The 17,295-nt window shown below is 32.8% G+C and overlaps 1 protein-coding gene across 1 annotated transcript in view; it reads right to left on the reverse strand.

Moving 5' to 3' along the window:
* Helz (Helicase with zinc finger) overlaps positions 1 to 17,295 on the reverse strand; it is a 90,373-nt gene that overhangs the window by 16,325 nt on the left and 56,753 nt on the right. Inside the window, exons 22-29 of the mRNA XM_080151450.1 lie at positions 5,805 to 5,948; positions 5,290 to 5,365; positions 4,038 to 4,125; positions 3,183 to 3,287; positions 2,547 to 2,695; positions 889 to 1,616; positions 392 to 581; positions 34 to 203 (exon numbers count right to left, since the gene is read on the reverse strand). Of these exons, the coding sequence (XP_080007576.1) occupies positions 34 to 203; positions 392 to 581; positions 889 to 1,616; positions 2,547 to 2,695; positions 3,183 to 3,287; positions 4,038 to 4,125; positions 5,290 to 5,365; positions 5,805 to 5,948 (1,650 nt within the window). The remainder of the gene's footprint in view (positions 1 to 33; positions 204 to 391; positions 582 to 888; positions 1,617 to 2,546; positions 2,696 to 3,182; positions 3,288 to 4,037; positions 4,126 to 5,289; positions 5,366 to 5,804; positions 5,949 to 17,295) is intronic.

Raw genomic sequence — 17,295 nt, forward strand, 5'->3', positions numbered from 1 at the left:
TAAGATCCTTTACTAAAACTAAACCTTGCTAACCTGATCATCTGCTTTAACAAGACCATTATCAACATGATTCTGACCATGATCATTATTCATATCATCAACCTTCGCATTATCATTGAACTCCATGCCGCCATTACCATTTCTTTCAGCACTGTCCCTGGCAACTTGTTGTTGTATACTTGGGGGAGATAGGGCCGACCCACCTTAATTAAAATCTGAATTATTGCTGTGAGGGATATTAGACTGTAAATTACTTTAGATCCCAAAGTTTTATAACTTTGGTTACTTCGGTGAATTCATTTCCTTCCGCATAATTATTATGCCCACAAATAACAGAACTTGAGTATGAAAATATTGAAATATATTTAATATACCGAAAATCTGAACTAACCTTCAGAAAGTATAAGTTCTTCAAATGCCTGGGCCTCCTGTAGCTTGCCAACAGAGCAAAGGAAGGTGAACCAGGACTCCTGCGCAGTTCTTCTCTCCAGGATGGTCTGCAAGTCCATCCCCTGGGGCAGGATACGCTCTGTAGCGTTCTCCAGCTTCATAGGCTTCCGTATAGCCAAGGATCTTTCAGCCTACAAATAAAGGGTGTTTCAAAACAACCTAATCATTCCCCACAGGGGCTAGGTCTCAAGATATGAGTAGATTCAAAGTTCAATATTTGTTTTCTTATTGCCATTGCATGAGCATAAATTAGTCTATTTTTTATTCAATTTTGACCAAAACTGTAGGATTTATATTGAAAGTCCCCTAAAATGTTAAACCAACGAATAAAAAAAAGTTAATAAAAAACTTTGGGGACATGTGAAATAAACAGCCCAATGTCCCCTCCCTCCCTTCGTTTTACCCCTATATTATTTAAAATGTGCTGTATTCGTTTACCTGATGGTTAAATTGAAAGTTGTCCTCTTGTCTGATCGCCAACTGATTCTGTTGATGCATGTTGGGTGGGGGAGGTGGCAGGGGAGGTATACCCGGTACTCCAGAAACAGGAGCCCTCAGGTGTCCTAAGGCCGCAGCCGCGGCTAGAGATATTGGAATCTCTCCATGGTGACTTAGCATGGGCAGCATTGGTGTCCTTAGGGGGGCGCCACTAAAGGGGGGCATAAAATGATGAGGTACAGTGCCCCCGCCGGGCAGATGTGGTGGGGGCGTGGGTGACAACATACCCCCGCCAACTCTTGCCGCCATGGCAGCTCTGAAAGGGTTAGGATTAAATCCAGCCGCATACAGCGCTGGACTTAAGATTGGATAGGCAGGACCTGGTCCTGCAGGCAGTCTTGATACAGGCAGCATACTAGTAGCTAAACTGGCAGCAGCAGCCGCGGCGGCAGCTTGTTCATGATTACCAACAATAGGTGCCAATGATGGGCGTGTTGAGCGGGGTAAAGGCGGGACGCCCAACAGGGAATGCGGTAAGGATACAGGGCGTTGGTGCGGATGATGGCCTGGGACACCTGCCATCAGTCCAGCAGACACTGGCACAGGTAGGTGGGTGGGGGGAAAGTGTGGGGGGCGCTGCAAGGGATGGTGAAGGGGAAGACGGGGAGGTGGGGGTGCATAGAACATGGGTGGCGGCTTGTAGCTTACCAACTGGGTAGAAGTTTGAACTAAAAAAATTATTAAATCTTGTAAAACCTTTATGTAGTGCAAAATATGTACAAAAATAAGCTAATCTTAAATTTATGTTCAGCATCCCTAATCAATAAATTTTCATTAACACTATCATAAGATAATGTAAGTATGATATTTACAAAATATCATATTACATCGCATAAATTATCTTCAATAAATCCTCAAGGCTTCAACCAAAACTTTTTATATTTTTAAGGGATAGGACAATGGACAATAAATTGATACATATCCCAATGATGTTCAATAAATTACCCTTTTTGCATATCAAGATTATTGGCTTAAAAGTAAAGACACTACTAGTTTAAGAGAGAGTGGATAATGGGCTGTTATTGCACTAGTCCCCAAAGTTTTATAATAAGTTGAGTGTTCAAACGTTACAACCACTAATCTTAATTAACAGAAGCGATAATTTTATGTATCAAAATTGTGGATGTTCATTAATTGTCTTATCCCTTTAGATCCCTGACTAGTTTAGAACAAAGCAATACAAAAACGAATAGATAACGTTGTTTTAAAACTTTGGGTACCAGAGTAATTTACAGTCCAATAAAACTTCCCTCCCTGGTATTTACAAATATGAAATTAAATGAATGAAAAGTGCTTCAAATAATATTTACCAAACTATATTATATTTCATGAATATTTGTGTAAATTGATATTGAATTTAAGTTTAAAATCATTCATCAACAATAAAAATAGTATATTTTTTGAAAGTACAAGTTTTTAAAATACTATCGGTCTTTGTTTTGTTAGCGTCAATACAATAAGGAGCAGAAGGCCTTAACCATCAAGTCTGATGTTGCTCTAATTGTGAAAATTTGTCCACGATACGAAACATACTGTTTCAGTATGGCTCAGAACCGGTTCTAAACTAGCGGATATTAATCCAGCGCAAAAAATCTTACCTCTCGGGATAAATTCCTTAGCCAAAGGATTGAGTCCATAGATATTCTTGAGTTCAATAGCGGCCAGGTTTGAGGCTAGTTCTTGCCAGGTGTAACCAAACAAACTCTCATTCGCAGAACATATCTCAAGATATCGTTGCCAGAGTGTTCTAAAATAATAATTAACTTTAACCCATCTACCTGGATAACATATCAGGGATCTAAAGGAATAAGACAATTGGCGATAAATTGATGTACTTCCCCAATGATTATACACAAAATTCGCTCCTCAGTAGATTACAACTATTTGTAAAAAACGTTTGGAAACTCAACTTAATGAATGAATCAATCAATATTGATTGGAAGTGCCCAATTCATACGAAAAAGAAATTGTTATTAAAAACTTTGGGGACTAGTAAAGTTAACAGCTAAATGTCCCCTCCCTCCCTGGTTGCTGGAGCAGGGGACGAGAAAAAGCGAAAATAATAAGGCGGTTTTCGGCCGCCATTTTTCACAAATCTACGTTATACCACAATTACCAACTGCCATGCGAAATTTTAGAGTTCTATATAAAGTCTTAAGAACCTCACCTTTAATAAAAATTCGCGAAAAAATAACCCACTTTGTTACAAAATGTACAAAATATGAAAAGTAGACCTGCAGCGTCCCACTGAGCACATAGTAACAGGATCTCCTACAACGGCCACCAAGCTTTGGGCTCGAGTCAAGGCTGTGTTCAATAACTTGGCACTTGACAAAAATCTAAACAAATTAAGGCTTGAAGGGAGAAGAGTTTTTTTTTCGTACAGATCCCGTAAAATAAGATATTAAAATGACACTTAAAAACTAAAATTTCATACATGGCTTTTTAGAAACCTAGACCCTCAAAAATAGCCACCTCGGTTATGTAACCATATGTTGCTAATAAGCTATGTATAGGTATAACCACCAACTATTTCGTTTCTTCAGCTGTTTTTGGGATACTACCTTAATAAATACTAAGACTGCATCCCAAAATCAGTTGAAATCACAATACTTTTTTCTTCAAAATTAATTAACTTATTAGTTGCAGCTTTTAATAGGCATTTGCGATTGTTAGTGGTCAAAGCATTCTCCCATCTACTAGTATGAATATATCCCCCACAGAAGATAGCATTTTAATAATCATTAGTATTAACTTACTTAAAGCCAATCTAATGAGTAAGTTTTTAAGTTTCTAATAAAAAATAAAGTTAAAGTCACAAAATTATCATCAAATGTTAAGTTAAAGTCAAACTGATATAAAATAAAATTTAAACTCTCAACACCTAACAGGAATTTTAAAGACAATGGACGATAAATTAATATGCATTCCCAATAATGATAAACAACATAATCCTTTTTTATAACAAAATTATTGTTTGAAAAGTTTTGAAAAAAACAATCAAAATTCTTTAAAGTATTTGAGCCTCAAAAAATAAATTATTGTGTTTATAAAACTTTGGGTACCCTTCTCTTCCGGGTATCACTTACCCAAAATCAGTTCTTCCCTTCTCCTCTCTCTGCATGCACGAGTCTCTGGTTCTAACAATTGATATGAATATTGCTCTGTATTGTTTACCCTGATTGCAACAATTAAATATTAATTTATAAACAAATTAATTGTTTTATGCATATACAATGGCGGATGCCTCCCTAGCCTAAAACCATCCCATTAATAACCTCGTAAAGGTGAGACTCTTCTTCGATTTTTAAGTGATCATCTAAAGAGTCCGGAACATCATCCACTTCTAATGGAATGCGATACACTAACACCCAAGGATATTAGGTTAAGTAACATTCAACAGACAAAAACTTATTGAGTCACGGTCGCGGGTATCTACATTCTACAATCTACATAGCCTAAAACCATCCCATTACTTATGTGAAGTTTCCCTAAAATGGGAAACCTTTCTACTTTAAACTACATATAAGCTTCCATTATAAGCAGCAAAACTTAACTATGCATGGGACATGTAAGTCTTTAAGTCTTAACTTTGGAAAGAAAAAGATATTAATTTCTTACTTACAAAGTTCATTGTTCTATATATTTCCTAAACGAATTCTTTTTATTCTATCTTTATTCTAGCATATTGTTCTTCTTAGCGTATTAAAGCTAAACTTGCTAAGAAATTAATCATACTTGTTTTTTAATGTTTCCTTAAACCTAAAGCAATGAAACTTTCATTTATAAAGAATTTAAAAGAAATAACTAGGGTAACAAATGTTGCAGATAAAAATAGAGAAGGGGGGATCTACTTAAATCTACAAATTTTTGAGAGCTTATAGTTAAATCATATAAAGCCAATTCATACATAGCTTCAAATTATTTCGAGTGAAATTTTTCCTTTGATAATTAGTAGAAAAAGAAAGGGCTGTAGATTAATTTGGGAGCTATTGTCCCATCCCTCCTTCCCTGTTAATTACACATAAAATTCATTATTACTCTTTCTTCCTAGCCTACATTATTTATATTTATTACAAAATTCAGGGATATAAAGGGATAAGACAATGCAATGGCCGATAAATTAATGTACATCCCCAATGATGATACACAAAATTATACCTTATGTAGATTTTAATTAGTGTTTGAAGCGTTTGGACACTCAACTTAATGAACCAACCAAACAAAATTTTAAAAGTCCCCAAAGAAAAATAAAAGTTTGGGGACTAGTGTAATAAACAGTCCAATGTCCCCTCCCTCCCTGCTACCATTATTCATGTTTTATTATAAAATTAATACATTCCTGAACATTCTGAACTCTTTCTACTGAAATATTATGCAGTCTCTTCTTTCTTAGCTCATTTCTCAGTCTTTGCACCTAATAACAAAATTTACATAATTTTGCAAGATTTTTTTCAAAAGAAATAAGAAAATTAATCATTCCTTTCAAAAATAGATTAAATTATACCTAGACGATAGCATTGTATTGTTGTGGAGTAATAAAATGTGAGAAAACATGAAAAAACTCTTTATAGAAAATACATTATAGGTTTTAAGTAGGTACATACATGAATTTTTAATGTTTATTCTCTTATAGTGCCTATTGGAGGGGGAGGGGGGAGGGGGAGTTTGGCACATATTGATTGAAAGCACCATAATTGCTGACCTAATAAATCTATAAATAAAGATTTATAACCAGACAATTACCTGGATCCCCTGTTTCATATACCCAATTGAAAATCAGCACAGGGTCCTCTGGGTGGGGATATACAGTTATCAAATCCCTTACCCCTTTATTATTCTACTCTAATGCTGACCTGATCATGGTAAGGGGTGACAACCCCAACTTCTACTTCCTCCTTCTTGCCCCAGACCTCGGGCCAGGTTTTCTTGAGCTCCATCAGCCTGTCTGCTATCTCTGCCACCTCGTAGTTGTTGTAATACGATGTCGAGTTTGGGTCCTAAAAAAAATAATCCTTATAATAAAGTAATCGGAAGTTTGCCAGTCTGTCTTTTAACGAAGGATCTGGCTAACCGCAGAACTGATATGGTTCTCATTACAGGGTAGCTTCTCATAGGTTCTGGGAAGGTTTATTATTATTGTTCTCCAAAGAGAATCCCCCCTAGAAAAAAATGACCCCCACCCATCTCGAGGGCCCCTAGAGGCCTCTAGGACCATAGCCGCTAGTTTCTAAATAAATTGTTATGAAGTAAGTGACTTTTAGAACATATTCTTCTAAGGAGGATACATTGGGCTACTTATTTTACTGGTTCCCAACATAATCTCTAATTTGTTGGCTTAAAAATTGATTGAGTCAAACAGCTGATAGAAATATAATATTTTATTATAAAAGTAACATGATGTCTGTCTTTCTGTGTGTAGCAAAATATCTCACCAACCACTGCACTGAACCGAATTTTTTTCACTTACAGTTCAACTTCTTATGGTTTTAGGAAATGTTTATAATTTGCTTACTAGATATCTTTCTCTCTTATTCTAAATAAAATATATGATGTGAAACCCAAGCCAAAATCTTGATATTTTCAACCTATCAGACATCCAAATTGCAATTTAAGAGGAAAAACACATAAAATATTTGCAAAATAGAAATTGTGCTGAAATAATATCTCCCGCTGAGAAGGTAAGACAGGGATCTAAAGAGATAAGACAATGGCCGATAAATTGATGTACATTTCCAATAATGATACATAAAATTACCCCTACAATAGATTACTATTAGTGGTTGAAACGTTTGGATACTGAACTAAATAATGCAATCAAATTTAAATAAAAGTCCCTAAAGTTGTAAAACGAATAGTAAAACATTATTATAAACTTTAAGGACTAGTGTAATAAACATCCCAATGTTCCCTCCCTTCCTGGATGGAAGGTAGACTATCTAAATGTGTAAAGATCTGCGAACTATTCAGTTTTTAAGCAGGGCGTACACTGAATGTATAAACCATACCATTAGGTACTAAATAAGTGATTTTTTTCAGGGATCAAAGGGGATAAGACAATTTATTATATATCAACAAATGTCTAAATAAAAAATCATTCTGTAGATTAATATTATTTGTGGAAATGTTTAGTCACTGCTACTTAGTACAACCCAAAGTTTTAAGCCAACAAATAAAAGAATGTGTTTGTTCATAAACCAACATAATTTTAATTCATAGTCTATGTCCCCTCCTTTTGAAATCTCCCCATGTTAACGCCCGAGTCTGAACCTAGAGTGGCTGCATTAAGGATTCCTCAGAGGCGTTGCAAAAAAAGTTGAGAATGAGATGATTTGGAAAATTGTTAAAATTCTTTTATTGGCTGCAAAGTTTTGGCATAAAATCATATTACCCTCAAGCATAATTGGACTGATAAAGGGCACAGGGATCTAAAGGGATAAGACAATGACCAAATATATTGATGTACATCCTCAATAATAAAACACAAAATTAACTCTTATGTAGATTAAAATAAGACGTTGAAATGTCTTGTGTAAAGGGCAGCAGTGCAAATTTTCATATTTTAATTTTTCCTCTATTAAGATTTTTAAAAAGCTGTCTTTTGTTTCCTTAAGAACATAGAAAATTGTGCCCCATAGCACATCAATTATAAAGTAATAGGATTTGTCTGCAGCTTAGGATCTCGCTGACCACTGAACCGATATGGTTCTTATCTATTGCAAACCCACTTTTAGGTCCAGGAAAGGTTTTTTGACAATCAAAAGTGAAATCGCCCATAAAGAAAAATTTCTTTTCATTTTTAAATTAAAAATTGGAGGGTTGGCTTAAACCCCCGCCTCCCAATTCTTCAAGTGCCAATAAAGGTCTTAAAAGGTTGGGGGGAGGGTTGAAGTCGACCCCCATTTTATTTTTTTTCTAGACGAATCTCTTGTAAGGGTAGTTTTATCCTTACCCAATAAAGTTATAATTCTTCCATGAACCCATTAGAAGCTACTTTGCAAAGGAGAACTATATCGGTTCAGTGGTTACCGAGGTCCTTCGGTACAAACAGAAAGACAGACAGACACACAGCCTCACAGACATCCTGTTCAGGATAATGAGATACATGAAATTCTACATGAATTTAATCTGTGTCAACAATATTCTGCGTTGAATGTGTAATCTGTGAGACAATACTTGGGACAAACCATTCACTCTAATCCCTTCCACATTTTCAATTCACATTTAGTATTATACACAATAATACATTTATATAATAGAGTATCTTTAGAGTTATATTTTTAGTACAAGTCTCATTTTCCCTGATTTATCATTATGCACAATAATAGATTTCTTTAATAGAGTAGGTATTTTTTAGAATTAGTGAATCTAATATTAACTATACAATCATATTAAGTCCAGCCTCCTATATAATATTATTACTCTATTGTTATATATATAATATTAACTATACAATAATATTATTGTATCTAAGTCTAGCCTCCTATATAATATTATTACTCTATTGTTGTATATCTAATATTAACTATACAATCATATGATTGTATCTAAGTCTAGCCTCCTATATAATATTATTACTCTATTGTTGTATATCTAATATTAACTATACAATAATATTATTGTATCTAAGTCTAGCCTCCTATATTATATTATTACTCTATTGTTGTATATCTAATATTAACTATACAATCATATGATTGTATCTAAGTCTAGCCTCCTATACATTATTATTACTCTATAGTTGTATATCTAATATTAACTATACAATCATATTATTGTATCTAAGTCTAGTCTCCTATATAATATTATTACTCTATTGTTGTATATCTAATATTAACTATACAATAATATTATTGTATCTAAGTCTAGCCTACTATATTATATTATTACTCTATTGTTGTATATCTAATATTAACTATACAATCATATGATTTTATCTAAGTCTAGCCTCCTATATAATATTATTACTCTATTGTTGTATATCTAATATTAACTATACAATAATATTATTGTATCTAAGTCTAGCCTCCTATACATTATTATTACTCTATAGTTGTATATCTAATATTAACTATACAATAATATTATTGTATCTAAGTCTAGCCTACTATATTATATTATTACTCTATTGTTGTATATCTAATATTAACTATACAATCATATGATTGTATCTAAGTCTAGCCTCCTATATAATATTATTACTCTATTGTTGTATATCTAATATTAACTATACTATCATATTATTGTATCTAAGTCTAGCCTCCTTCAAAATTAGAAAATATTCAACAGGATTAAATTCATACAGAAAAATAGATAAAAAGGGATAGAAAAGGACAATTCTGATTACTTTTTAATCAAAATTCCAAGTTACAAAGAAAGTTTACTACATATGTGATTTAACTTCAACTAGAGGATGCGCTCGTAGCATCTAGGGACTATACTCAATGGAATATTGAGGGCAAAAATAGCCTAAAGCTAAACCCATCTTATTTATAAAACAAAATGGCCAAAAACCATTCTGGGACATATGAGAATCTACCCTGTAACAGAGAAACATATAAGTTCAGCGGTTAGCGAGATCCTTCTCTTCAATAAATAGTTATAATCCTTTTCTATGAAAAGATCAGCAGCGGTTAGAGAGATCCTAGGGTACAGACAGACATTCTATTTCTTTTTTATAAGAATTGAATAGTAAAATAAATTCAAGATGCAAAAGACTAATCTGGAGAGATTCTTAGTGTATTTTTTTAAAATATCTTTTTGCATAATATTTGAAATTTTAAAAATTTCAATCTGCAGAAGGGGTATTTTTTTCTTTATCCTATCTGTACATCAATTCATCCCATAAGATCCTTAACAGCTAACCAAAAGTTGAATCTCCGTTTTTATGTTCTTAGAACCATCCCAGTTTTGTAATATGCTTTGCAAAAGTATTCATTGAGAATGCATGGAACAAAAAGCCAAGCTCACCAAAGCCATTTTCCCAGGGATCTAAAGGGATTAGACAATGGCCGATAAATTGTTATACATCCCAAATGATGATAAAAATAATTACACAGTCTAGTGATTAAAATTAGTTGTTAAAACGTTTGGACACTCAACTTAACGAATAAGAAAACGTTATCATAAAACTTTGGGGACTAGTGAATTAAACTCTCTGCATTTTCCAGTCCTATCATATCAGGAATCGTGATAGGACAAGGATAGTCAAAAAAAAACTTTCCCCAAAATAAAGTCAAAAAAATTTTGTAATAAAATGATAAATCTGTGGGTGGGTAATAGCATTAATATTTAATTTGCATGCCATTGTCCCCTCCCTTCCTGAATTAGATAAATTTCAACTAGGGATCATTTAAATTGCGATTGGATATGGAAAATTGGGCAATTCAATTCAGTTTTGCTGGAGTTTTAGAATTATTTTATCTTACTGGAGAAAGATAATGATTCTAAATTGTATGGGGACAATTAGATTTCATATTATGAAGGGATTGAAAACATTGATGATTTTGCATTGATGACGTAATTACCATAATCATTTTGGTATCACAGATTTTAAGTTTAAGACAATAACTTAACATTTGACTATAGAAATGTTTTACTCTTGTCAAAGATATAACTGTATATTAATGGGGAGGTGGTTATTTTGTTTAATAATTTGGATTAGTTCAGGCTTTGTTAGGTTAGGTACTGGTTAGCCCTGCAGGTAAAAGCCCCTAATGGTTAAGGCCCTCCGCAGTTGTTAGGTATGAAGAAAAGGCCACACACCCCCCTCTAAGAGGATGGGGTCAGTGTTCGTTAGGGAAAGTATAACACTATCGATAGCTTAATATTACTGGGTTAATTATGCACCTAATTTTCCTTGTTAGAACAAAATCAATCTTATACAACAACCTTTATATGATGATAATGCAATTATTAAAATATTTTAGAATCCTAATTGAAGAGGGTTTATTTGAGCTCCATGGTTTAGATCAAAGTGAATGCCTTAACATCCTTCCTTGGAAAATATTTCATGGTCAGTTAACAAACAAACAAAATCAAAACACAAGGCCGACTACATCCACAGAAGCAAAGATTGATAAACAAGTCATAAGTAATTTAAAGCAAACACTCTCACTTTATAAAGTTTTATGTGTTAAGAAGCAATACAAATGACGAAAATTGTTATAGTCGGAATAGACATAAAAGATGGTATTTTTTTTTACATATTTCTAAAAATTTTGGTGTTAGGTTGTAGTCAAATGCTCTTATTAAGTCACAGTGTTCTATATTTTGACAAAATATATCACTGTGGGCTACAATTAAATCAAGACAAAAGTAAGTGCCGAGCCCTGGGACCTATGTAGGGTGAAAATAGACATAAATCCTTGATGATTCCAGGTGGAGACAAAATATTTTAGCGGGGTCTTTTGTTTTTTTTTCAATTTAAAGTTCTGAAAAAAAATTGAAAAAAATATGAAAATCTTTAATAAAAAACAAACAAAAAATAATTTTCAATATTTTTTTTTACTAAAAGATACAAACAACTTATATAAATACTATAAGCTTTAAAAAAATCACAATTTTCAAATTTAGACTTTCAATATAAAGATTTGTAGAAAAAACCTAACAACAAATTCTAACATATTTCTGATCAACATAGCAATAAAACGTCTTTTGCAAAATCTTTATAATCAAAAATAAATAGCACTTACTAAAGACTTTTTTTCATTTAAACTTATACTTTTCACATTAATTAACTTTAAAGATTGATTTTTTCTAAAAGAAAGGTTGCGTGATTTTTTTATTCATAATTAATTGCCTAATTTTGAGATTCAGATAAAAAACCTTACTGCTTTATATCATTGGATACTCTACTAGCAGCGGCTACGCCTCTAGGGGCATATAGGGACGCTTAGGTTGGGGGGGAAGACGAACCCCCCCTTAAAATTACAGCTTTTTTTAATGAAAAAGTTAAAAACATTTATTTTGGAGAGTTAATTCTCTTGGGATAGTGATGGTACCCTTCCCCAAAATAGTTATAAACCTTACCAGGACATCTGAGAAGCTACCATGTAAAGGAGAACCATATTGGTTCAGTGGTTAGTGAGATCCCTTGGTGCACAAAGACTCACATAGAACGTGTTACTTTATTATAAAGATACATATATACACAGAAACTCTACAATCAGAGTATGTCTGTTTGTTCATCTGTCTGTATAAAAACATTACAGAATATATTTATTTGGTACTAGCGGCTACGTCCCTAGAGGCCTTTAGGGGCACTTGAGAGGGGAAGAAGTGGTTGAATTCTACAACTAGATTTTTATTTTAGACTTAAAAAGAAAAAGTTATTTTTTTGTGTGTGAAATGGGGTCCTTTTTTAGGGGTTGATTTCTCCTAGGATGGTGGAGGTACCCTCCCAAAATAAGTTATAAACCTTCCAAGAACCAATGAGAAGCTACATAGAAAAAAAAAGAACCATTGATCATTTTTAATTACTATTCAGGGATCTACAGGGATAAGACAATGACCGCTAAATTGATTTACATTCCCAAATATGATACATGGATAACCCTTCTGTATGTTTCAGTTAATGGTTGAAATGTTGGGCACTTAATTTAATAATCCAACCAAACAAAAATCGCAACAGGTCCCCTAAGTAGTTAAGCCAACGAATAACAAATTCCTATATTAAACTATGGGGACTAGTCTAATAAACAGACCATTGTCCCATCTCGCTCTGATTAATATATTTTTGCATCTGTATGTTACAATTGCTATTTTCTTTATTTGTATTCTTTTAAACTTAAGAGCTTTACTAATTATGGATGTTGTCTTTTTCCCTTGTTAAATCCAATTACCTAATTCTGGATATTCTTTGAGGTTGATAATTACAATTATATTTTATTAAATGGAAAAAGAACAATTTAATTATAATTTAAGATAAAAATTATTTTATCACTAGCGGTTTTGCCCCTAGAGGCATCTAGGGGCCCTTGACAAGTGGGGGGAAGTTGACCCCTCCCCTACTTTCAGTTTTAGTATGTAAAAGAAAAAGTTTTTTTTAAATGTTGGGTAGGAACTAATTTTTTCTAAACTCAAAACTTCTCAGGACCATGAAAAACTTGAACCAAGAAGAACTATATCAGTTAAGCGGTTACAAAGAATCTTCGGTACCGACAGACACCCTCACACACACAAACAGACAGACACAGTAACTGTTACTTTTATATAAGGATTAATAGACACTAAACTACTCCTTAATATGTTGACCCTATTATCAGTCTAAAAGATAGGTCAATAAAGAAGAACCAAATTGGTCCAGCGGTTAGCAAGAACTTTAGGCACAGACAGAAAAAACACACGGACATCCTATCTTTTTTATACAGGGATATAACTTTTAAACGATAGGAAAATTTTTTTTCCCAGATGATATTTCTCTCCCTACTTTAAAGCACTATTTATGATACAAAATAGATTGATGTCTGTTTGTCCATCTTTCTGATGCTTAAGAACTGATATGGTTCTTTTTTTACTTTACTATGTAGCTTCTCATTGGTCCTTGGAAGGTTTATAACTTCTTTTGAGAAAGAGAAGAGAAATCGCCCTTAAAAAAGGACCACAACACACAAAAAAAACGTTTTCTTTTTAAGCCTAAAATAAAAATATAGTTGTTGAATTAAACCCCTTCTTCACCTCTTAAGTGCCCCTATAGGCCTCTAAGGGCGTAGCCGCTATAGCAAAATAAATATGTTCTGTATTGTTTTTATACAGACGGATGAACAAACAGACATACTCTGATTGTAGAGTTTCTGTGTATATATGTATCTTTATAATAAAGTAACAGGTTCTATGTGAGTCTTTGTAAACTATGGTTCTCCTTTACATGGTAGCTTTTCATATGTCCTGGTAAGGTTTATAACTATTTTAGGAAAGGGTACCACCACTATCCCAAGAGAATTAACTCTCCAAAATAAATGTTTTTGACTTTTTCATTAAAAAAAGCTGTAATTTTAAGGGGGGGTTCGTCTTCCCCCCCAACCCAAGCGTCTGATTGTAGAGTTTCTGTGTATATATGTATCTTTATAATAAAGTAACACGTTCTATGTGAGTCTTTGTGCACCAAGGGATCTCACTAACCACTGAACCAATATGGTTCTCCTTTACATGGTAGCTTCTTAGATGTCCTGGTAAGGTTTATAACTATTTTGGGGAAGGGTACTATCACTATCCCAAGAGAAGTAACTCTCCAAAATAAATGTTTTTAACTTTTTCATTAAAAAAAGCTGTAATTTTAAGGGGGGGTTCGTCTTCCTTCCCAACCTAAGCATCCCTATATGCCTCTAGAGGCGTAGCCGCTGCTAGTAGAGTATCCAATGATATAAAGCAGTAAGGTTTTTTATCTGAATCTCAAAATTAGGCAATTAATTATGAATAAAAAAATCACGCAACCTTTCTTTTAGAAAAAATCAATCTTTAAAGTTAATTAATGTGAAAAGTATAAGTTTAAATGAAAAAAGTCTTTAGTAAGTGCTATTTATTTTTGATTAAAAAGATTTTGCAAAAGACGTTTTATTGCTATGTTGATCAGAAATATGTTAGAATTTGTTGTTAGGTTTTTTCTACAAATCTTTATATTGAAAGTCTAAATTTGAAAATTGTGATTTTTTTACAGCTTATAGTATTTATATAAGTTGTTTGTATCTTTTAGTAAAAAAAAATATTGAAAATTATTTTTTGTTTGTTTTTTATTAAAGATTTTCATATTTTTTTCAATTTTTTTTCAGAACTTTAAATTGAAAAAAAAACAAAAGACCCCGCTAAAATATTTTGTCTCCACCTGGAATCATCAAGGATTTATGTCTATTTTCACCCTACATAGGTCCCAGGGCTCGGCACTTACTTTTGTCTTGATTCAATTGTAGCCCACAGTGATATATGTTACTAGTGGTTTCGCCCCTAGCCTCTAGGGGCTTTGCCCCAAGAAGTATAATTACATCTTCTATTACCTAATACCTACCCAGCGGAAAAAAATGCGAATGAATCGCAAATTTTCGCGAATAAAAGATTATTCGCTAATTACTAATAAATAAAAGCTTCGCTTTAAGCAAACAAATTCACATCGTAAAACATTTAAAAGAATTTATTGAAGAAAGTTTTATTTACTTTGTACTTTTCCTTTTTTAGTTTTATTAGGCATTAAAAACTTGTAAACTTGAAAAAAAAGACCAATAAAATAGTTAATTAACCCAGAGTTCAATGTTAAGATTGTTGCAACAAATCATAAAGTAAGACATAAGTAAATATTTAAAAAGCGAAGCTTTTCCATAATAAAGGTCGATCCTTTCGTACATCCATCCGTAACGGTTAGCTCTTTTCATTCATATAGACATGTTAGAATTGTCCTATCGATTTCATGATGATTTCTAGGTACGATTTGGGAAACGTAGCAACTCAATTATCGTTACCAAAAAGTCCGTAGGTAAGTTCATTTATAACAAGCTGATTTTTTAAATAATGATTCCTAGGACAACAAGCGAAGAATCTCTAAAATCAAATGTAGTAGTGATGATGATGTAGTAATCCTTGTAGTAGAATTAAACTTCTAATAAAAATACTACAATGATTTACTAAACCTTGTAATTACTTTAACTGTCTGATAAATAATTCCCAATTAAACAAATTCTTTGCAAATAGGAATGTTGATATACTTATCACTTTAACCCAACAAATACTTATATTTAAAACATAAAAGGCTCCGTTATGCCTGCATGAAAAGTGCATTGCCGCGTTAATCAGTAAACTTTCATTGTAAAAAAAAACTTAAATTAAACAACATGCAAGTAATTAGATGTGTTCTGATTGTTTGTTTGCTATTTCCTTTACCTATACACAGGGAGTAGGGAATGCTATTTTGACAAACAAGTCTAAGTGAAAATTTCCCCACAACCCATTATATCTGCCTTGATTACCCACTTCCCTTCATTCAAAAGTCATAGAAGGTTTTTAAAAGAAAAAAAATGCAATTGTAAGCACATATGTATTTTCTTTGTAAAATAATACATATTTAAATTCTTTAATGCTGAAATATGATGAAAATTTTAAAAATGCATTTATAAGAAAATGTGTTGGTAAACTAAGATTTATTAGCAGAATTTCTGGTTCTTTCCCTTAAAATGTCTATTTAGCAATGAATCCGACCCCCTCCCCCCTCCTTACACGAGAATTGCGGGTCAGCTTATAACGTATCATAGAATACATCCAGCTATGCGCAAAGCTTACCAATCTATGATTGGCCAAAGGATTCTCACCTCCAATCTCCGTGTTCATCTGAATCCTAACTTCAGATAATCAGGGCTACAAACAACAACCATCCAACCCCATTTTGGCATTTTTGAAATTAAAAAAAATAGGGAGGTTCGTTTTCTTGTTTATTACTTTAGGTAAAGTTATTTTATTTTCTAAAAGCCCTTGCTAGCCCCACAGGGTTAGGGAACCGAGGGTTAGGCATAGAATAAAAAAAAACTAGACCTCCTCCCCTCCTTATTTTAGTTTTTATCAAAAATAAGGAGGGGGTTTCAATGCTTGATATGCACTATAAGAGAAAGAATCGAAATTCTATGCTAAAAAATTGAAAAGCTGGCTAGATCCAATTTTGTTGCCGCGTTGTGCTAAATCTTGAATCGACCTGATTTTTGCAACAAATAAATATGTAGGTAAGTATTTATCTTTATTTTTTAGATTAGAAGAAGCTACATGTTTTTATAATTAGAGTCGGTCCGTTTTTAGGCATGTAAGTTAGAATTGACTTATAAACTTTATGTTTGCATGATAATTCCTAAAGCAATTAAGTACAATTTAGAGAGAGTAGCAACTCTATAATAATTACCAGAAAATAATTAAGTTCATTTAAAGAATGTCGATTTATATCTTTTTCAGTGCTATAATTTTCCTGTTCCCTAATATTATAAATTTTCCATTGTACTACTGGCTTTAAATAAAATTGTTCTTGTTTCATATCCCGTCAATATGGCACGTTTTACAATTTGTGAAATAATCAATCTCCTTGAAATTGAGTTTTTACACTTATGTGTATGGATATAATACATTATACATATGTTCCTTCCAAATTCTAATACATAAAAGAATTTGGAAATATGGTAGTTCTAGGGGCACTCAAGGGAAGTAGGATGTGGTCTCCAAAATTAATAACAAAATTTCCATGCACCTAAAAAGCTTCAAATCGGTTCAACGGTTACCTAGCGAGATCCTTCACTACAGACAGATATCCTATGACTTTAATATGAGGATATAAATTTTCTTGTCTATATAACAGCTTTTCTGTATTAGAGGATTTTCTTCTGA

The sequence above is a fragment of the Acartia tonsa genome, chromosome 2, assembly GCF_053477335.1.
Source record: "Acartia tonsa isolate MP-2025a chromosome 2, ASM5347733v1, whole genome shotgun sequence".
Classification (NCBI taxonomy): domain Eukaryota; kingdom Metazoa; phylum Arthropoda; class Copepoda; order Calanoida; family Acartiidae; genus Acartia; species Acartia tonsa.